The 23158-nt window shown below is 37.7% G+C and overlaps 2 protein-coding genes across 2 annotated transcripts; one reads left to right on the forward strand and one right to left on the reverse strand.

Moving 5' to 3' along the window:
- Positions 1–184: 184 nt before the first annotated feature.
- ctsf (cathepsin F) lies at positions 185–8226 on the reverse strand. Its single transcript, XM_037780168.1, has 14 exons — positions 7816–8226; positions 6358–6468; positions 5777–5858; positions 4874–4935; positions 4642–4714; positions 3322–3435; positions 3035–3183; positions 2813–2909; positions 2548–2628; positions 2309–2428; positions 1947–2011; positions 1141–1231; positions 1004–1062; positions 185–867 (listed from the first exon to the last, which is right to left on the reverse strand). The coding sequence occupies exons 1-14, from the start codon at positions 8059–8061 to the stop codon at positions 793–795; spliced, it is 1425 nt and encodes a 474-aa protein (XP_037636096.1). The 5' UTR covers positions 8062–8226; the 3' UTR covers positions 185–792.
- Positions 8227–10723: 2497 nt separating this feature from the next.
- Positions 10724–22714, forward strand: aup1 (AUP1 lipid droplet regulating VLDL assembly factor). The gene is made up of 12 exons (XM_037780169.1): positions 10724–11036; positions 13025–13162; positions 13753–13903; positions 15360–15547; positions 17289–17361; positions 17920–17993; positions 18369–18435; positions 20007–20109; positions 20215–20352; positions 20538–20677; positions 21585–21673; positions 22340–22714. The coding sequence occupies exons 1-12, from the start codon at positions 10996–10998 to the stop codon at positions 22383–22385; spliced, it is 1248 nt and encodes a 415-aa protein (XP_037636097.1). The 5' UTR covers positions 10724–10995; the 3' UTR covers positions 22386–22714.
- Positions 22715–23158: the final 444 nt, after the last annotated feature.

The following is a 23158-nucleotide window of genomic DNA, read 5'->3' on the forward strand; positions in this document are numbered from 1 at the left end:
TGTTTATGAGTAAAATGTTATCTCTACTTACTTTTCATTTACGTCACTATGACATTTTAGTAATTTCATGTTCATCGTGGTTTATGAATAAAGTCATTATAGACATTTGAATTTAATCACAGTTATATTGCATTTGTTTGTATTTTCAATTGATAAAGTTTCACTGAACATCATACACAAAGAATAGGATTCCACACTTTTTTTATTCAACCTTGTTTCATTTCTGACTGTCTTACGGCAGTTTTTTACAATTATATTGCAGTTTTGAAGTATTGTGCAGACCAATAAGGTAAAACCCCCATCTTTCAAACCCCCTCTCAAGTATTACGTAGCATTAGCATAGACACTAGTAACAAAACATCAAAGAAAACTCACACGACACAAGTCTAACTACAACTAGTGCACGCTCTTCATCAAGCGTGGGCTCAGGTACTGTGAGGAAAGACGAGATAAATCCAAAACTGCCTAAAACACAGCAATCATTATGACCTGCAGGAATGAAATGTGCACATAAAAATCTACTTTAAAATCACTGTAAAATTCCACAGCAAAGCTAGCTTTATTAGAGCTGGTATGTTTTTAGTAAAACGGACACGAGGTGTGAGGTATGATGGTGGAACACTAGTCTGGTTTAACGGAAAAGTAACATCAGTAGGACTTTATGTGTGTCTGTATGTAATCATCATGCATTCTGGGTCAAATGTGTGAGTGACTAATGTAACGTTGAGGTCGGCTGGCAATTGTGGAACATGTAGCATGATGGTGTGTGTGTGAATATGTGCTGTTAGTGCTTTAGTTGACTACAGCAGATGAGCACATTTTGTTGATCCCACACGCATTGGACCCTCTGTATAGGTAGTAGTAACCCTGTATGAGAGAGGGAGAAAACACACACAAAGCAGTAGTTAGTTTTGTACAGTATGGTGCAACCCAACACAATTTTATGTCTCTTTCAAAAGACAAAACAAACAACAAAGACTGTTAGTTGATGGGGTTGTCTTACCTGTTCTCCATAATCCTCCCCCCAGCTGTTTTTGATGGCCCAGAATGGGATATTTTTACCTGAAAGCACAGAAACATTAATACAAGAGTAGGGACTGGGTAAATGAAGCCAGGCTAAAACAGGATAAAACCACTTACGTTCTCCGTATCCCACCATCAGCACAGCGTGGTCGATCATCCAGGGGTTGCAGAAAATCTTCAAAGGGTGAGACACACCCTTCCTGTAATACTACAGACATTTAAAAAGACAGAATTAATAAAATGTGGTTGTATGCTGATGATCACAGTCTAGTGAAAATAAGAAGCATTTTGACTAGGGCTGTCAAAGTTAATAACGTGTTAACACAAATTTGTTTTAATGCCACTAATTTCTTTAATGCATTAACGCAACGTGCGATTATTGTCGTGAAGGAGGCTAAATAACGCTCGAAACTTGCGCTAAATTTTGGCGAGGAAAAACTGGCATGGCCATTTTCAAAGGGGTCCCTTGACCTCTGACCTCAAGATATGTGAATGAAAATGGGTTCTAAGTCATAGTCAAGTCTGACACACTGACAGCTGTTGTTGCCTGTTGGGCTTGAGTTTGCCATGTTATGATTTGAGCATATTTTTTTTATACTAAATGCAGTACCTGTGAGGGTTTCTGGACAATATTTGTCATTGTTTTGTGTTGTTAATTGATTTCCAATAATTAATATTTACATATATTTGCATAAAGCAAGCATATTTGCCCACTCCCATGTTGAGAAGAGTATTAAATACTTGACAAATCACACTTTAAGATACATTTTGAATAGATAAAACTATGGACAATCATGCGATTAATCGCAATTTAGTATTTTAATCGATTGACAGCCCTAATTTTGACTTGTTATCTCTTTATGTATACTTTACATGGAGGTGATGGCAGTGTGTGTCATGCTGTGGTGGATAAAACTGCTTACCTGCATGGCAAAGGCATTCAGTGCAACAGAGATTGGTCCATTCTCAGCCAGCCAAGCTGCAATTTCTGATGAGAACAAAAAAACAAGTCAATTTAACAGTTCTTTGTTTCAAACTGCCACACGGCAGAATTTTGTAGTTACAGTTAATATACCTGCAAACGCAACACCCATTAATCTCAACTAAGTATTCGTATTTGAACTCGGGAATGACAAATCATTGGAGTGGTGTCATTACCATTCATTAAGTCTATTCAGATAAAAAAAAAGAGCGTCTTGGTGTGTATTTTAGTAATATTTTCTGTGGACATGTTAATCAGTGCTTTCTCCTCTTCATTCCCTCTCCATTCGCTCAGCCCACTCACCCTTCTCATCTTTGGACAGCTCCACAGAGCTGTTGATGTAGGCGGCCACCTTCATGCTGGTGAAGTCGCAACTCTGCTTTTTCCCGGTGTAGGAGTAGTCGGTCTCTGTCTCCAGACCGCCTAAACAACACATGAAAGATGAAGATTAAAAGGCTCAGCAACAAAATAAATCACATGTAAGCTTTTGCAGGCTGCTCAGAACCAATAAATAGCTGTATTTTCTTTAGTGTCTTTCTTACCCAGCTTCTCAATAGCTTCATAAGCATTTGACGGCAGGCCTCCTCTGCACGCGTGGTCCAGCCCATCACAGTCCACCAGCTCTGTGAAGGACAAATCAATGCACCAATCACATCAGGGCTTTTATCTGCAAATATAGACACTGCTTTTTTTAATCTGCAGGAGAAAGTTATTGAATTATTGAATCATCTAATGTATGTTTGTTCAGGTCTATGCACATTTTAATATATGTGTGTGTGTGTGTGTGTGTGTGTGTGTGAGTGTTACCTTGTTCAGAGAGGGACAGCAGCGTCCCGTTTTTCAGGAACCACTGGCCTTCAATGTTCCCTGTCACAGAAAATGCCCAGCAGGATCCACACATACCCTGCGAGAAACACACATACATACACCCAGCAATCAGCATGAAGTAGGCGGTAGGTATAATTTTTCATTAGTAACATGCTATTCATTTAGGGTGACTGCCCTATAATTAAATCTGTTTGTTGGTACCTGATTTTTAATAGAACTGACAGCTCCATGATCCCTCCAATCGAAGCTGGCAGGGGCGGGGCCTCGGGCCAGAGCGGCTGGTTTCATTGGCTGGTGAAGAGTCCATTGACTCAGTAGCGGGTTCAGGTATGTAGAGTGAAACTCTTCCTCTGGAGAAAAACAGAAGAAGAGCAGTTAAACTTTCGGGTTACTTGAGAAGATTTTTGAAGAAAAGCTGATGCAACACATGAAAAGCAGAAGGTGAATTTCCTCTTTGGAAACTGTGTGGAAATACAAGCAACACGTACCAGTCAGGTCACTGAACTTGGTGACTCCATACTCGGCTGACCCTTGATCCAAAGACTGGAGCTTATCAGCAGTCTTCAGGTTCTCGTGGAAGATTCGCAGACGATGATCTGCCTCTGCAGGATCAAAGGTCAAACAAACACATATTTCCATTAGGGCTGTCAAAGTTAACGCAATAATAACGCGTTAACGCAAATTAGTTTTAACTCCACTAATTTCTTTAACGCATTAACACAACTTGTGAGTTTTAGGTTGTTTACGGACATGTCCACTTTATGATAATCACATGCAGTTTGGGGCAAGTCATAGTCAAGTCAGCACACTGACACACTGACAGCTGTTGTTGCCTGTTGGGCTGCAGTTTGTCATGTTATGATTTGAGCATTTTAATGCTAAATGCAGTACCTGTGAGGGTTTCTGGACAATATTTGTCATTGTTTTGTGTTGTTAATTGATTTCCATTAATAAATATATACATACATTTGCATAAAGGAGCATATTTGCCCACTCCCATGTTGATAAGAGTATTGAATACCTGACAAATCTCCCTTTAAGGCACATTTTGAACAGATAAAAAATGTGCGATTAATCACGATTAGCTATGGACAATCATGTGATTAGTCACGATTAAATATTATAATAAATTGACAACCCCTAATTTATATATTTACTTGACAATGAAAGTGTTTTACTGCCCTGTTTATTCATTTTTTTACATTTTATGTGATGGTTGCAAAACACAATGAGCATGCAGATGTTGTTTGGTAGGTGTGTTGATCTGGGTTGTTTTGACAGGAAACACGATTCTGATTTATTTATTTCAGTCTCTCTCTTGTAGTGATTTTTGGAATGTGTTGGACTCCTTATTTCCTCCATGATAATACAAATATTTTAAAAACCAATAAGCAAGAAATCAACCAATATATAAAGCTAGAAACCCAGTATCACTCCAGCCTCCGATCTCTTTTATCAAACAACCAGTCAGACCTTATCTAATCTATTATCTGCCACTTACTGACTGAGACACAAACAGCTCCTCTGTCTACACCTGTTTATCTTTTCATTCTCTGAAACTGCATTCATATTCATGTGATTAAACTGTCATGGTTATGTTGCATCTGTACGCATGATAAACTACTTCCAAAGGCGCTGAATGGATGGGGGATATTCAGCCTTATGTTTAGGTTTACATATAGGATGAAGAGCTTTTATTGTTGATACATAGGCTGTGAGTACATAAAGGGTTCAGGGTGTTCAGACAGGAAGGCAACACATTGTGCATGTTCCTATGTTTGGTATGTACCATTGTATCAGACACTCACCCTCCTGGCTGCTGTAGTCCTTATTGTATTTAACCATGAATTCCTTGAACTGGCCCAACAGCTCCACAGACTCCTGCCAGATAAAAAGCAGACAAACACACAACATCAACAACACAGGTCTTATCTTCAATCTTAAGTTTAAGATGGTGATAGCAGTTTACATAACCAATGGAACATAATATTAACACTGTTGTCAGTTCTGTTATTGATCTGATTATTATATAATTTTTACCTCCAGAGGCTGACTAGTGGATGCATCCATGACCTTGTTGGTCTCTTCTTGTTGAGGTTCAACTGATAAGAAAGACAGGACAACGTGTTATTTGTCAATGTGCACAATATTCACCTATATTTCATGTGTTCAAAAGTACATTGACTCAAATTAGTAAGTAAATAAATAAATGGAAATACGTGGAAGCTGTAGAACCATTTTTGAGTCTAAATCAGCATTTATTGGTGTGCTCATCACTATTTCACCTTTTACCTTGTTTATTTCTTTGGTATAAAGCAACACTTATCAACTAGATTAGTAAACATTAGCGTTACATAATAACAGAGCAACATAAAAAGTTTGAGGCCAGAACAGAACAAGACATGGTCAAAAGGAAGGCAACGTTTGCATAAAGTCTTTCCTCTGTGACTATGCCAAGCTGCTTTGTTAAGGTTGCTTGGCAAGATAAGTGCCAATCAATTCAAATAGATCATTTGATAATCTGGTGTAAAACCCATTTTAGATTAGATTAGATTAAACAGTTTATTAGCCACACAACCAAGGCTGGTGGAATTTGTTTTTGGTACAGTATGTTATTCTCTGCAGCACAAATAAATAAATGGATAACAAGATTATTTCCTGTATACACATTATTTTAACCAGTTTGACAGAAACACTGTCATCCTGGATGATACTGCTGCTTTTACAGTGGAAGCAAAGCATCATGGGATAACACTGAAACCATATAAACAGTAGTTCAACGGTGATTACAGTTAACGTAGACCTCTTGGGGTAACAATAAATGCAGTGCAGAGTAACCACACAGTCACTCACTGTGAACCATAGCCGTGCTCTTCAGCTACACTTGGACCAAACCATGACTCTCACATGTGTAATTATCAATGTGTTTGGCTGCTGACTGACCTTTAGGCTGGCACTTCTGTTTGAGCAGAGTCGAGGTGCCCTGCCAGGGAACGTCCCACACTTCGAACACACACACCTCCGTCTGAAACAAAAACATACACAGGACAGAGATATTATATATTATGAACAGTAAATGAACATACAGTCATACAGTATATATTCTGAGTGTTGAAAATTGATTGAATAAGTGGAATAATGTGTTTAAAACACTGCAGCCCTATCTAACAGCATGAAAGAGAGCAAGTTATTGATGTCTCTTGTGTGTCTTTATATTTTCAAGGATGACGCCTGTTTTTACCCCCTTGGCTAGATAGAAACAAACAAAAAAGTTGATGTGTCAGTGCTGTGTGAGCATGCATATTGACTTGAGGCATTATCATGCTTGGGGTTACTTCAAGTCAGGCTCAGGTCACAAGATCAGATGACTCGTGACATCTCTGCTGAACATACAGAACTACACTTAGATGTGCATTCCCATTTTTGGAATTTGACATACGTCTAAGGGAAACCTGCTTTTCTAAAGCCACGACAATAGCCTACTTTCTCTCCCTCATTCACGCTCCCTCTCACACACATCCTACCTTGAGTTTCTGCAACTCGGGATAGAAGTCACATGTCCTGAGCATGGTGGATTTCTTACATTGGGTGTTACTCAGTTCCACTGTTATGGTGTAGCGGATCCCCTTAACCAGCTGGAAAACAGAAATACACACATACAGTGATCATTTTTTATTTACAAACAAGACATATTGCCCTTAATAAAGCATTTATTCAGACATTACTCTTTAAAGTTATTTTTTTTTGGGGTCATTTTCCATTTTTATGACAGGACAGTGGATAGAGTCGTGAAAGGGGGGAGAGAGAGAGTGGATGCGGAAAGGGCCACAGGCCGGATTTGAACCCGGGCCGCCGCGGTCAGGACCAAGCCTTAATACATGGACGCCCGCTCTACCAACTGAGCTAACCCAGGCGCCCTATTCAGACATTACTCTAATCGCGTTAAAGTTTAGTATACTAGTCTAGTCAGGTCAAGTTAAGTTCAACTTTATTGTCATTTTTCCACATACAAAGTACATGGTTAAAACGAAATGTCGTTGGCGGACCAAGGTGCAAACACAGACATACAAAAACAGTCACAAACATAGAACATAACACAGTGAACAGAGTGCGACAGTGCAGCAGAATAAAAAGTGGATGACAGGATGATTAATAGAGTAAAAGCAGTATAAAGGCAATCAGGTCTTTAAAAGTACTATATATAAGCCCAATGACTCTCCAGTAGTTCTCCTTGTATAAATACCTAATAAATAGATAAATAGAAGTGTCAGTGCAAATAGTGGTCCTGAAATGTCTGTTTCATGTCCAGCAGTAGCACTAGTGATCATTCAATAGGTGTTTACCAGAATGACATTTAGGCAGACCAAGCTTTTTATTAATGTATATTGACTATGTTGTGGTATCTGGATGCTTCTTTTGCTGCATAGAGACTCTGATGGCACTAAGCCAACACTGCACAGATTGATGTACTGATAAACAAGTGTCAAGCTTGAACTCAACGATATGACTTCCGGACAGAATGAAAAGATGAACATATTGAGAGGCATGCTGCCTGTAACCTTTTCCTTACAGACTTTTTCAAAAAAGTGCCAAAATTAAAATAAATCACAAACTTGATGACAAGTCTGTGAAAGGTGAAAAGAAAAAATGAACTCTTTCATTTTTTTTTTTTATTGTAATGCATAATGATCATTTCTACCGCAGTGAGCAGTTTATGCCGTTATTATGAAGGTAAGTCCTCTTCTTTCCGGTCTCTGTGTAGCTAACTCCGTCCAGCTGACTCAGCTTTAAATGTCCTCCAGTCCTACTGTTGTTGTTTACAAAGAAGTGAGCACATACTGTTCAGAAACTCTCACTGAGATGTCACAAATCATTATACAACCCACGTTCTCTATCCAGACACGTCTGTTATGACAAAATAAGATGCTGTGAATAAATCATTGTTAAAAACATGTTAAAGTGCCCCGGTGTTGTGTTGTTACCTGTTTGGTGGCCGAGAGGAGCCGGCTGACTTTGCGGAGGTGCATGGCGTTGGAGCCCCGGTTGTAGCGCTCCTCGGCGAACTCCAGAGCCTTCTTCAGGCCGGGGTCGGACTCCTGCAGCCGGATCAGAGAGCCTGGAGGCCCGAACAGAGGCCGGTCGATGTCCTCACCCAGCCCGAACACCGAGCCCACGGCGGCGGCCAGGGCCAGCCACAGGATTACCGGACAGCGGGATCCCATCATCATGTCTGCTGCGGTGTGCTGTTGTCAGAGAGAAAATGAGCCTGTGTCCAGTGTTGGCTCAGTTATAAAGAGAGATGTTTGTTTATTTAGAAGAAAAATCGATGTTAAGTTATCAGCAGTGGTTATACAATGATATAGTGTTGCCAAACAACACTGGGATAAGACTGTGGGGGGAGACAGGAGGGGATTAGTGGGCGGGGAGTGTTCAAGAAACACTCATGATGAAACAATGTTGCACTGCTAAATCATCTGTTCTAAATCCGCAATAACATATAACATCATATATAAATAGGACGAAAAGACAAATCACCCGGTTATCTCATATGTTGGTGACTGCTAGGTGATGTGATATCATATAATGTGTTTTTAATTTTAAAAATAACTATGGTCTTTTATCACAAAATATACGGCACTCCTTACCTTTTATTTTTATTTTTTGGTTTTCCTTTATTTGGTTTTACTCAGAGATTTACATAAACATACTTAATTAGATACAAATATGAAGTGAACCAACTTTTCCACTTTTCACAATGAAATTATAGAACACACACAAATAGAACATGGGGTGCTTTTCATGTGAGATAAGATTAAATAAATAATAATAAAAAAAATTACATTTAGAAAAAAAGAAAAATTAAACAAAAATAGGGCGTTTTGGGGAAATATACTTTTTCCACTCCTTCCAAATTTCCTCAAAGTTAGTTTCTTGAAGCCTCTTTGAGAAAGTAATTCTTTCCATTACAAATATTTCATAAATTACATCATACCAGTTCTCTAATGATGGGGTATCTGGTTTAAGCCATTTCTTAGTAATTGCTTTTCTAGCAGCTACACTCAATATTCCAAATAAGTATTTTGTTTTAATATTTGTAGATGTTGAAAGTAGAAGACCAAACAGTAGTTCATCCCACTTAAAAACTATGTTTGTACCAAATATAGTAACTAATTCTGTGTAAATCTTACACCAAAAAGAATTTACTTTTGGACAGGCCCAAAACAGGTGATAGTGGTTAGCTACCTGGGAGCCACAGTTCCTCCAGCAGCTGGAAGAGCCTGAATGATGAGACTTCTGAGCAGGTTTAATAAAAAATCTACTAACAGTCTTCCAGCCAAACACGCTCCATAAGGTTGAGCTCAATATCTTCCATTGAAATTCACAATATTGTAACCAAACTTCTTCTGGAATGCAGCTATTAGTTTTGCGTTCCCATTTTTGTATCATGTAGGTAATACTTGCTATTTCAGCCTCCTGAAGTCACTCCTTCCCTTTTAAAGGTAGTCTAGGGCAAAGAAATCTGGGAACCCACTGAAAGAATATTGGGTGATATCACACACAATAATCAAGTATATTCTTTGACATGTAACACATCCTAATTACATGTACTGTAATACGATCATTCAGATATATATGTAAAAAATATTCTAGACAACAGTCTTTAATGAATCACAGTTTTTAATGATCTGCTTTCTAACTGAAAAAAATTAAAAGGACACTGTAATAGTATCCATCCTTTGTCATTTATATGTCATTCTTCTTCTGAACCAGTGCTTTTTCATACTGATGCTACTTGACAGGCCTCAGCAAACACATGGGAGCAAGTATGTCATAAATTACCAAATGATAATCCAGTGCTCTAGAAGTTTTTAAATTCAGCAAGGGAGTCAGTTCTCATGGACACCGCAAAATGCCGCTCAAGATTTGGGACACATGCAGTTGTTATTAATTTCCCCATTACCAAATACCAAAGAACATTGTAATTAAGAATCTCGTTGAACGATTTTCAAATACTACACAGTATTTTGATAACCTATACCTCTACCTTAACCCAGTAAAGCCCAAATGAATCCTCCTATTTACACAGTCCACTAAATTCACACAATACTGTCTGGCTAGCATATTGTTTCCTGTACTTTTCATACTAAAGGGACAATAGTACCCAAGATTCAAGATTCAAGATTCAAGATTCAAGATGTTTATTGTCACGCCGGTTATACAAGTTCAATCGTGTGAAATGCTTTTTGCTGGTAAAGCTCCATTAAAAATAATAAGTTATATTACAATTATAAAAGGAAATACTTTGTACAAGGGCATATTAAGAACATATACATATCAGGAAGTATGAATTTACATATATAAGAAATACTTTGTACAAGGCATATTAAGAATATATACATTAAGAACATATACAGTATAAGATATATGATTGAGGTACTTTTTGTGTGAGAAGGTGTCGTATGAATTATCTATTTAAAAGTCTGATGGCCTTTGTAAATGTGGTCTTTAAGAGGAAAAAACATTAACAGGTTCTTACACTTTAAGTTTAAAGTGATATATATATAATATTGCAACTGTGGGCCTCACACCATTGTAATTTCAGCCAATAACCAACAATAATGAAATATAGCCACTAGAGGGCGGCAGAATACCATCACTGCTTCATGTTGTTTTTTTATTATAAGGGACTTTAATTTTGAAAGTAAAAGACCTGACTCTGAGGGTCTGTCTGTGTAGATGTTTTCCTTTCACAGCTACAGCTTACATGAAAGCATGAGAATAACGTACAGGTTTTATGATGAATATTAATTGCATTTATATGCCAAATTAAGCTAAACTTTTAGGTCAGGTTCGTTTTACGGACTTTTATTGTGGAGGGTTGTGTCCGGAAGTGTTGTTGCTGCTGCTGCAGGCCTGGCAGCAGAGCTAGCGCTGCTAGCACCGCGGGGACACACAGCTCTGAGCTAACACTTAACACTTGAACAAACAGGCTGCTCGACAACATTTAACTCACACCTCGCTGGCTAATCAGGGCAACAATAGCGTTAACTTCACCCCCCCGGTGCGACAACATAGCTGTCGTGAACGGTATGACTCATTTATCTGTAGGTACCAGGTTGTAGCATTAGCATTAGCATTAGCCTGTGAGCAAAGGTCTGAACATGGAGAACCGAGGGATTGAAGACATGTTTGACTTTCGTCGGTGAGTAATCTAGCTAATTCCAGCTGCTGGTAACCTTCACATAATCAGCACAGAGTTGCACTAACTTAACCTGTGTGTTGAATAAACACAGTTCATGTTATCAGTGACGTTTGCCAGCTAACTACTGTCTGCCTCCTTTCATAACCTTTCATAAACATGCAGCTAGCTGCTAACCTAGCTGTGTGCCAGGGACAACAACGTCAGCATTGTACTGCTGTCGTTTGTTATTACACTTTGTGCAATGCTCATATCAGTATACACATCAGCTGTAGCGTTAAATGTGTCAACTATCAATTCAATTCAAACAAATTTATTAATCCCTCTAGGGGCAATTGGTTTGGAGCAGCTTGTACACAAAAAAACAGATAAAACAACAACAACAATATATATATTTATATATTTATATAAATATATATATTTATATATTTATATATATATATATATATTTATATATATATATATATATTTATAAATATTTATATATAAATATATATATTTATATATATATATATATAAAACAGGACCCAAAACGATTAATGATGTAAATTAGACTGACTAATAAATAAACAGACTGAACAAGAACAACAGAAGGATCAGTCTAATAAAGGATAAAATGATCTGTGATGGTAAAAGGATAAAAGTCCAGGAGAAATATAAAATCTAAGGAGCATTCAAGATTGAATGCTCCTTAGATTTTATATTTCTCATACTAGCTATCTTAACCTCACGTGGTTGTTGATCTTGACATGGTGAAATTAACTACTTTATCCTGATTAGCTGAGAGGGAAGTTTTCTGAAAAACTTCCTTAAAGCTCACACAGTAGGCTAGTAGATAACATGTGTATTTATATGTATGCGGAGTGAATAACCATTACCATTAACATCCCCTTTAGATTTGAAAAGTAAAAGTTGTGCTTCGACCATATAACGTTAGGCCTACTCCAACAATACATGGCCCATCTTTCACATGAATGCAGGTGGGACATGAGGCCTGTAGGTGCAGGAGGACAGGTTATGAGGGTATGATTTTAGGCCTTCTTAATATTATTGGGCATCCCAGATGTTCTCCAGCACTCAACCACCAAGACTATCAATTAGAGACACGTGTAATAACTTATGGGGAAATGAAAATTTGGACTGTGGGTTAATGTGAAACTGAAACTTAATGCAACAGTGAAGGAGATAGATAGGTGATGCTGGCAGCATTAAAATTATATTATTAGTATTGAAATTATGTCCTTTGTGGTCCAATCAGGTCCTCCCCTCTTTCAAAGGTCACAATATTTCCCTGGTTTCCAACATCTATTTCTAATAATGTAACAATGCTCAGAGGGACAATGTTGGTGCCGCCTGCATGTGCAGTATTTCAGATTTTTTAAGGAAGGTGTGTGATACATTGGCATGATTTTAGTCCTTATTGTGAGCGGTCACCTTGAAAAATAGCCTGTATAAAAATAAAATGCAAGGCCAGTGAGGTCTGTTTACAATATGAGATAAAAATGCACAAGATTCGTCACTTTAAACTTGAGAGAAATGCTCAAATTCACAATTTAGCGTTAAACTCTAGTAGTTAGAGTAATGGTAGTTTACCAGCAGATGTGGGACAGATTTACATATTTGTACTGCCCTGCAGTTTCTTTATGCCTAGTTCATATTAACAGAGTGAGGATTGCCCCAATGTCTAACGGTGTTATATTCAATACATAGTGGCAGAATGTGGAGTTTCTGTTAATGTGTGATATTTGGCAGTTAACCTTGGTGTGGAATTATTTGTTGGTTCAGTACAAGTACATTAAGTATTGAAATAAATGGAAGTCCACACTCTTTTGTTTAGCTTCCTTTTAAAGTTTGTTCATTGCTTTAAGTCACGGTCAGTGTGATTTATGTGTTCTGTCAAGATCACACCTGCAATTACACTTCACCCTTTTCAAATTTCATCCACTGCATTTAAATATGTTGTTTACTAACTGATTCTTTTCTTTGTACAGGTTTCCCAAAGATGCAGTGGTTCTCCTGCTGTTGCTGATTTACTTTCCAGTTGGCATCTGTTTGATGTTAATACGGATTTTTATCGGTGTCCACGTGTTCTTGGTCAGCTGTGCACTTCCAGAGAGTTTTGTTAGAAGGCAAGTATACATTTTTCTATGCGCACGTTTTACTCTCATCAGTAATAACAGTTGTAGTTGTGGCAGTAGTAGCTGTTGTAGCAATCATGTGTGGGTCATTAATAATAATCTTATTCTAATTAATATAAAAGTGTGTATTAATGATACATGAGGTAGTAGAAGTATAAGGAAGACGGTGACAGTTAATGCTAACACATGCTATATAATGCATACTGTGTAATTCATTAAAAATAATTGCAGCATGGCTGCCAATTACAGCTATAATGAGTAATGACTACATTAAACACAGCCACCCCACCCATAAAACACCATTAAGGCTAGTGGCTGCTCAATATACTTTAAGTGGTATGTGTCTGTTCCACAGTAACCTCTTGTAAATGAGACCTGGCTGTCAGTAACTTGTTTCCATGTTTAATTAAAGGGTATGACTGAGATTGAAGAACCACAACATATAATTAAATAACACACAATGACCTGGATGTTGCAGGAAGAGCAGTGAGAAACTGTGTGTGTTATTGAGAATGTCTCACTGCATGTTAAAAAGTTGCGGCCTCCCGATTACATCCACCTGTATTTCTTTGTTCTCTTAGATTTATTGTCAGAGTCATGTGCTCAGTCCTGGGGATGCATGTGAGACAGAAAAACCCTCGCTCCAGAGACAGAAACACCAAGCTGTACATATGCAACCACGTGACAGAGTTCGACCACAACATAATCAACCTCCTGACCCCCTGCCACACTGTGAGTGTTTTACTTTTATGTGTTATACAGTATGTTTTAAACATTTTAGCCATCTCTCATTCGTAAGAATGCTTCATGTTTCCTGTACCAGTCAGCCCGCTCCAAAGCTTCAACGCATACGCTGAAAACGGCGGTGTTGAATTCAAAGCTATATACAGTATATTGTTACAATCTTGATAGTCATAGATTAGCCCTATGAAATGACTATGCTCATTTCTGCAGTGAACTTGTGCTTCTATTTGTGTTCATAACTGCTGCACCTACAAACTTTTTTAGATCACCTACTTGTAAGTGTAACATTTGAAGCACTGTGAATGTTCTCCTAGAGAAACTACAAGGATGAATGTACATCGTATTCTGTATGTAAACTTCAACGGCTGTAGATGACGTATGCACATTTGCAGAGGAGACATTGTGTGCACTGGGACATGAAACAGAATAAAATTATGGTATTTTACTGTTAAATGCAGTGTTATTTTGCATTCACACTAAGAGCAAAGCAAATTTTTGCCTCGCTTTACTCGCGCAAGTTGGACCGCCGGTATCATTTGTGTTCATTCGTGCTAGACGCACTTGAGAGAAGAAGCTTGTCTCCATAGATACCAACAACGTTTCTCTCCACCATCATCCATGGAAGAAATAACCACTGCTGCTTTGTACATGTTGTGGAAGTCCCAGATATGTCAGAAAACCAAATGCCGCCGTGTCTGGGTTCATATCATCACCTGGTGGCGAGCTGTATTCACATACAGTGCCATTGCACTGACTGTTTCTAGCAAGCCACACGTCGCTACTGCGGTATGAACCCAAAATAAACAGATTGTGCTGTGATGTAATTGCAATGAACATATCAAAAGGATGCTGAAAATCTACATAATAATGCAGATTTGTAAAAAGTCTGAATTCATGCTTTGTCAGGTCTGTCCGCAAGACAACAATCAAACAACTTTTAAATTGCTTGTTTTCTGACTGGAGTTTGGCTCGATCAGTGCTAGGCTACGCAGCTGCTCCATCAACAGTCGAGATAAAGTCATCTAGGCATAAATACGGCAGCGACGTTGTTTATACCATAGACAGTCTGTGGTTTGCACACATACATTTATACACAGAGTTTCGTCCGGTCTCTGTACAAATATGATGTACTATCATAGCTTTGGGTGCCCACAAGACAGCTGCAATATTTTTTTCCTCCATTTCTGATTCAACAACATCAGGACGTCAGTGCTGACAGGAAGAGATTCTCAACACTGACAGGGTTTCGTGACACAGCATCACGCAAATTTCTCACTCAAGTTGAATTATTTCAACTCCTGCGAATACACGAACGTCGCGGATTTGGGTCGTTTCGCCTCTTTGCATCGACTTTGTTTATAATCGCACCATGCGAAAAGTTTGCTTCGCTCTTGGTGTGATTGCGGCATTAGGTAACCATGCTCTGTCTCTTTCTGCTTGTCAGCCTCAGTTAGAGGGCTCCACAGGCTTTGTGTGTTGGGCCAGAGGATTCATGGAAATCCATTCGGCATCTGGACAGGAAGCAATAGGAGAGACTCTTCAGAGGTACTGCTCAACTGAAGGCACCCCACCTTTGCTCCTGTTTCCTGAAGAGGACACCACAAACGGCCGTGCTGGCCTGTTGAAGTTCAGGTTAGTGTTGACATTTCTGTTGCAGCATCGATCTACTCAGTGTTTGATTTATGTCACTAACGACAACAGTTATTATTTGTAAGTGGAAATTAGTTGATGCAATTCGACCAGAAAGTATGACTCACTGAGAAAATGTAACACTTTTTCCTGCAAATTCGACTTTAGCTCTCTTTGTTTCTGTTTTTTGAATAGTTCTATTCATATTTACCTACAATAATTAAAGCAGTCCTACAGCCCAGCAGTAACTGTTTGGGATCTGTCAGTATTTGCACATTGAGACAGTGTTTTGGCCTCATACTCATGACTGTGGTTGTAGAAAGTGATGCAATCAAGCCAGCCACAAATTATCATTCCTCTTCCATGGCACTTTGAGATAGAGATTAATTACTTTGGCGGTTGTTTCCCCTCACTAATTTCCCTCCAGAGTTCTACGGGCAAATTAGTGTAAGGAAGTGAAAACAGCTGTAAAATTGATTCATTTCTATCGTTAATTTGAGTAACTCAGAACCAAGTGTGCTATATCTTCAGCTGAAGTCTCCTGGAGAGATGCAATGAAACCTAATCAAAGAGGGAGGAGCACTTCATAATAGGATCAAGAACATTGGATACCACTTTAAAATAACTACCATTTATAAATGGTAATTTGATAGTTAATAGTTATTTTACTGTTAAGAAATCATGGACTTAAAATTAATAATGTTTACTAATTATTAGTAATGCTATAGTTTATGTTTTAACAGATTATTGTTGCACACATAACATTTTATATACTATATTATAAGTATTTGTTAATGATTATGAAATTATTTTTTAACCTTAATGAAATTGTTTGTAAATTATCTATAAACTTTACATAGATGGAACAGATAATTGTAACACTTTGTTAATGGTCAATAACTAATTAGTTTGTAAACCATCTATAAATATTATTTGGACGGCTATTATAAAGTTGCAACTGATGATTATAATATATTGTTAAATGGTTAATAAATACTTTGTAAAGCATTTATAAACATTATTTAGATAGATCGTTAATACTTTGTCAATGGTTAATAATTAGTTTCTGGTCCATCTATCTATGTGATGTTTATAGATGTTGTACAAACGATTTCTTAAAAGGTTACAAATCCTGTAAATGATAATCACTAACACATACTTAATATAGTATATACAATGTTATAATGTGTACAACAATAAACTGTTAATAGTTTACTAATGTAATCAGAATGTAATTGTTATAATCTCTTATCAGCTATGATACAATATAAAATGTATAAACTAATGATTTCATATTGCACAAACTACAGATAAAATGACAGAAATCATAGCATTACTAATAATCATTAAACATTATTAATTATCATTTCTTTCTTCTTATTATTCTTTTAAAATAACTTAACTAAGTTTAATTAACTATCAACTTACCATTTATAAATGACGGTTATTATGAAGTTTCACCGAATATTGCAATGCTTTTGTTTGCAGAGTTCTGAAATTCAGTTTATATTAGTTTTTCACTGCAAACTAAAATCACTAAATCAGACCAAAACTCTGTTGTGCCATGTACAAAACACACCACCAGTTTACTGGTCTCATGATCCTCAATGTTGCTTTATTAATATTTTCAAATGAAATAAATTTGATGTCTTAAGAAATTCTATTTCTCTTAAGTAAGAGATTTTGCTTATTCAACCTTACAGACTCACCAACTAACATACTACATATATATTTTCCCCCTCAGTTCCTGGCCTTTCTCACTGACTGATTCCATTCAACCTGTGGCCTTACGGGTGACCAGACCATTGATTGCTTTGGTAATGTCCTTTGAACAAAAATAAGATGAATAGCTTTACAAAAATATGATTATTGTGTATTTACAGCATTCACTGTTTGAATCTAGAATATCTGAGTGTTGCACAACAAGTACAAGAAGAAATTTCTTAATGTGGTTGGTAATGACATATAAGCCTGTAACCAGAGGAAAGAAAGAACTCAATAGGGGGAAATAATGCATTTTATGTACCATTCCAAATTGTGGAAAATCAGTAAAAAATGAGTGAACTTTCCTGGAAGTAACAGCAAGCTGATTAGTGTGGGCCGCTTAAATCTAATCCAGCCATCTCAGTACTGAGAATAATTGTGTCTTGTGTTTCTGTGAGCAGCAGTGGCTACAGTTTTACAATCAGTGAGGATATTTTTAAATAACTGCAGGACAGTTTGGGTCACCAGGACACCCTGCCACAGCTATTATTGTCCATATTCTCTCTGTGAGTGTTTGTGCATACATAGTGAAATGTAGGGCATGTCACACTACACTGTAATATGATATTATGACATTATGATTGAGTTCATTGTATTTTTTCTGTCCACAGAGCACACCTGAGTCAAGCTGGCTGACGGAGCTCTTATGGACATTTTTTGCTCCATGTACAGTGTATCATGTAAGGTACTAAATAATTTGTATCATTATTTCTATCATCAATTGTTTTTTTTAAGTGGAATCGTGATCCTCTGCAGTCAAATGATCAATAATAATCCAATAGTTTCATTTTTCATGTAAACCGAGGTAGTTTTGTGGATATGTGAGTTGAGTACAAAAAGACAAAAGCTGATGAAAACACTTGGCTTTAGCACAACTACCAACCCCAAGCTCATCTTCTCTGGCCAGTAATGTATATTAATGAGCACAAGTTTCAAATGGTTTTAAAACTAAATTGCTTTTGTGAGTAATTGTTTAATGGGGAGTTCCAAATGCAGTTTTTAAATAGATTCTGAACATTTCTATTGCCATAATTGTTTTTCTTTTTTCTTTTCATCCCAGTTGGCTCCCACCAGTATCCAGACAAGATGGGGAGTCCATGCAGGAGTTTGCCAACAAAGTCCAGGAGGTAAAACCAGTGTTTGCCAGTTGAGTGGTTTCATAAAGAGTTTGATTTGTAACAGAAAAGACTAAGGGTGTCAAGATACTAGAAATTTAGTAGTCAATACCAATACTAGTGAAATTAGGGCTGCACAATTAATCAAATATTAATCGCATTCACAATTTTGGCTTCCCACAATCCCACAAAAAATTAACATGATCAACTGCAATATTGACGTTATAATGCATGCCCTGCTCATAGAAATCTCTGCTGCATAAACTAAGTGCTTCCTATCTAACTAAGCTAGAGATGCACCGTCAATTAGCAGCCGATCGAAGCCGGCCGGTTTTCAGCAGTCTCATATATCTGTTTTTTTGCCGATCACACACACATGTGCAGCCGCCACATGATGGTTTTACGTCGGCACGCAGCGGCAACAGTCAGTAACGTAATCTTGTAAAATGTAGTTTTTGGCTAGAAAGAATGAATAAACCCAGTTGTTTGAAGGAGATGTTTTCACAGCAATATAGAATAGATATTAGAGAGGGAATTATGATCTGTTTGTTTTAACTTACAAACAGTCCCTTTTTAAATGTGAAATTGCAACAAAAATATTTTGTCCCTAAAATCTATGAGTAATCGTGATGATAATCGCCTTTCAATATTGATCAAAATAATCGTGATAATCATTTTGGCCATAATCATGCAGCCATAAGTGAAATTCCATGATTCTCGATAACAATTCAATACCACAGTAAAAAACTAAAATAAAACAATAAATCCCATGCACTTCAACATCCACCCCTTTATTACCGTTTACATACTGTTTTTTGTTAGGAAGTTAAACAGGTTATAATTCCCTCTCTATTATCTATTTTATATTGCTGTGAAAACATCTCCTTCAAACAACTGTATTTATTTAAGTTTCTCGCTTACAGTTGAACGCATCATGATAAGGTTATAAATTACCTTTGCCCAATAGCCATTTTTACTGAATAGAGCCTGAATGTATCATAATGTCATCAATGGCACCTCCCGTGTTGAAATCGGTAGGACGAGAGTTAGTTAACGTTAGCTGTTAGCAGCCGGTAAGCAACACAGTCCTGCAGCTTACATTAATGTTAACTAGCTCTCGTCTTGCTGATTTCAACACAGATTTGTTGTTCACAGTGTAGCATTATCAGGGAAAAAAGAGGGTGCAATAGCGTGCATTCCCTGGATGCCTCGATAGTGAGTTTACTTTGTCCCAAACATATTTTCTATTGTCCCCTGGACGATGGGACACCTGTGGTACTGTAGAAAAATGAATACCATCACATTTTCAGAATCTTTGCATCGACTTAATACCAAAGTATCCGTTCTCATGACATCTCTAGTAAAGACAAATAACAATTTATTGAGTTTTCTGACCCCAGCACCCATACCCAGGCCCCTCATTAGGAAACTACAATGACTACTACAATATTTAGTTCCCTAAAAGCACAATATTGTTAGATTTTTATCCCCCCCTATATTTTGTCTCACTAAATGCCTCCTCTTTGTTGCCTTTGTGCTGCAATCGTACGCTAAAGGTGTGTTTTATTTGTCTTTAATTTCAGCTACTAGCTGGTGAACTTGGCTTGGTCTCCACCAAGATCACTAAAGCTGATAAAGCTGAGCACATCAAACGGAAAAGGCACACTGTACCACAAACGTCTACAAGTAAGTCAATCACATGAACACACAATACACCTGATTCTCTACCTGTAAGGATCCTGCTGGTTGTTTTGTTGGGGGGATGGTCAGCTGTGCTTTTCCTTACCGTAGGTGTCAGACCTGGATCTATTGGCCTTGGTTTCATGGTCCAGAGTTTGGGTACAGATGATCATAGGATTGCTAAGATGGCCCAACAGGTGAAGGACGTGCTGCCTCATGTCCCACTGAATGTCATCGCGAAGGACTTAGGTAGGGCCCAATATCAGTGCATGTTTACATTTTGACGTCCCTGCCAACTCGCTCGAATGTACTGTCATTATTTATTATTATGTCACTCTGCTCTATTCATTCTTCCAATTTGTAATACATCCCTCAAAAACTTGAATATGCTTTAAATTGCTATGCACTTACAGCTGTCTCTTGATTGTGTACAGCAAAAACCAATTGTGTCGACACCACCATAACAAATCTGCTGGAGAACAAGGAGGAAAGTCCAATGGAAGCAACCGGGACGCCGACATTTGGATCTTCTATGGACAGCTCCTACTGCTCTGGTTCTTCTCCCACCATAAAGGTTTGACGATTCAACATGCTGCTGTGTCTGAACTGTCTGATGGGGAAATCTATCATTTAGGATCCATTTTAATCATCTGTAAACATTAGGGCTGTTAAGCTTAACGTGATAATGCGTTAACGCAAATTTGTTTTAACGCCACAAATTTCTCTAACGCAATTTGGGATTTTTAGGTTGTAGCAGGCTCAGTTTTAAAGCTAGAGTGAAGATACGCATCATATCAAACTAGAAAACCAAAGGAATCCATTGGTACCAACCATGTCATACTAGCTTGTCGAAAGGAGGCCAAATAACGCTCCAAACTTGCGCTAAATTTTGGCGAGGAAAAACTGTCATGGCCATTTTCAAAGGGGTCCCTTGACCTCTGACCTCCAGATATGTGAATGAAAATGGGTTCTATGGGTACCCACGAGTCTCCCCTTTACAGACATGCCCACTTTATGATAATCACATGCAGTTTGGGGCAAGTCATAGCCAAGTCAGCACACTGTTGTTGCCTGTTGGGCTGCAGTTTGCCATGTTATGATTTGAGCATATTTTGTATGCTAAATGCAGTACCTGTGAGGGTTATTATCCAATAATAAATATATACATACATTTCTTAAAGCAAGCATACTTGCCCACTCCGATTAATCGCATGATTGTCTATAGTTAATCTGGTTTAATCTGTTTATTTTCTCCGTTCTCAAAATATGTTAAAACCAATAAGCAACCAATATATAAATGAAGCTGAAATGAAGTTCATATTTCCTAGAACTTTACTGGGGAATTATATGTTGCATTAGAAACAGTTAAATATTGGACTTTTTAGTTCAGCTACTTTTATCTTGTGCCAGATTTAAAAGCAATCCATCTAGCTTGTTGTTTTTTTACTAAATTGATAATTCAGTTTTCTTTTCATCCACAGCCTGCTGCCAAATCATTTGGGAGATCACCAGTTGACAGACATTTGTCTCTTCAAGAGAGAAAAGAAGCGATGTATAGTTTTGCAAGAAGGTGAGGTTTTCCTGCCGTCAGCATCATTACAGCATACAAGAGTTTAGTATTAGTATTAGTATTATTTCGCAAGAGGAGCAGAATTTTTGTGTTAATATTGCAGCAGAAATGGCAGAAAGGTCAGCCACACGTGGTGGGATCAAATCATCCATTAGAGTCTCAACTATTGTTTTAATCCAATATTTCAGGACTCATTGAAAGTCTGTTCAGTTCATGTTAATAAGACACCTCAGAGATAAGCCAAAGCTGCTTCATTATGTACAACATCCTTCAGTTGTGCAGAACTGAACAGTTTTGCAATATTAATTTGGTTTGAGATTTACTTTGAATTCATTCCTAGGGTCGTGTCTGTCGCTCAATACTGATTCTACGTAGTGTTAAAGCTGCACCAGGGAAAAGTCTTTACTAATTTAGACCCTACAGATTAGTTCTGAAATCCAGACCGCCTCTGAAACAGCAGTGAAGGAGGAAATCATTGAGAGAAAAGTGGACTGACCAATATGAAACCTCTTAACTGTCTTGTAAAGCATTGTCGACCAGCAGTGTGCAGGTCACCTGACATTAACCATATATACCAAGTGTGTGATCATTAGATTATTGATCGATTACACAACGCTTACAAAGCAAAGTAAAAACTGAATGTTTTATTTGTTTTTCTTCATCTAGACGCTACATTGAAAAACACGGATTGGATCAAGAAGACAGTCACTGAACACACTTTGGGTCAAGCCATCATTGAAAACATGTCAGAGAGAAGCATATTCAACTTGCATAGCTGTCTAATTTGAATGGTGATTTTATATTCTGTCAAAAGGTTCTGTTGCAAAACAGATTTTGTTAATTGCAAATAACGGAGACAACTATTTAGAACATGTACACGTTGATGGAATGGTGATTATGCATGTGTTTAATTCTTCATTCTGGATGATACATAATTTTGATAACAATTTGTATTACGATCCACTGACTGTGAATCATCTATTTATTTTTATAATGTCCAGAGTTGTCGATGAAAATAAAGTTCAGCTTGACCTTAAGAAATTTGTCACTGATGGTTTTGATTAAGCGTTGACTTGTATGTCCACAGCTTGGCCTAGAGAAGAAAATTATTACATTACATTTAAGGACTACTGTCATATTTCTTTGGGTGTGGCAGGGATGCTTGCTCTCTCCCTTCCTCTTCCTCCTCTGCATAGACTGGACTATGAAACATGTAACCAGCAATAACCAAATCGGCATACAGTGGAACCTGACCGAACAGCTAGAAGATCTGGATTTTGCTGATGATCTGACTCTACTAGCACACACACACCAACAGATGCAAGGAAAATCACACAAACTAGAGATAACCGCTGCCTCCCTTGGCCTCAACATCAACTCATCAAAAACAGAGGTAATGCGAATCAACAACAAGAACAACCCACCAATAATGGATCAAAACCAGCTAAAGGAAGTAGCCAGGAAACAATAGAAATTCAAATCAAG

The sequence above is a fragment of the Sebastes umbrosus genome, chromosome 9 (genome assembly GCF_015220745.1).
Source record: "Sebastes umbrosus isolate fSebUmb1 chromosome 9, fSebUmb1.pri, whole genome shotgun sequence".
Lineage (NCBI taxonomy): Eukaryota > Metazoa > Chordata > Actinopteri > Perciformes > Sebastidae > Sebastes > Sebastes umbrosus.

Coding starts and splice junctions, on each gene's coding strand:
- ctsf (XM_037780168.1), bottom strand. CDS start 8,061: ATGATGATGGGATCCCGCTGTCCGGTAATCCTGTGGCTGGCCCTGGCC. Junction 5,859..6,357: donor CCGAGTTGCAGAAACTCAAG/GTAGGATGTGTG, acceptor TTTTTGTTTCAG/ACGGAGGTGTGTGTGTTCGA. Junction 4,936..5,776: donor ACAGAAGTGCCAGCCTAAAG/GTCAGTCAGCAG, acceptor CTTTCTTATCAG/TTGAACCTCAACAAGAAGAG.
- aup1 (XM_037780169.1), top strand. CDS start 10,996: ATGGAGAACCGAGGGATTGAAGACATGTTTGACTTTCGTCG. Junction 13,163..13,752: donor CCAGAGAGTTTTGTTAGAAG/GCAAGTATACAT, acceptor TTGTTCTCTTAG/ATTTATTGTCAGAGTCATGT. Junction 20,110..20,214: donor TGTACCACAAACGTCTACAA/GTAAGTCAATCA, acceptor TCCTTACCGTAG/GTGTCAGACCTGGATCTATT.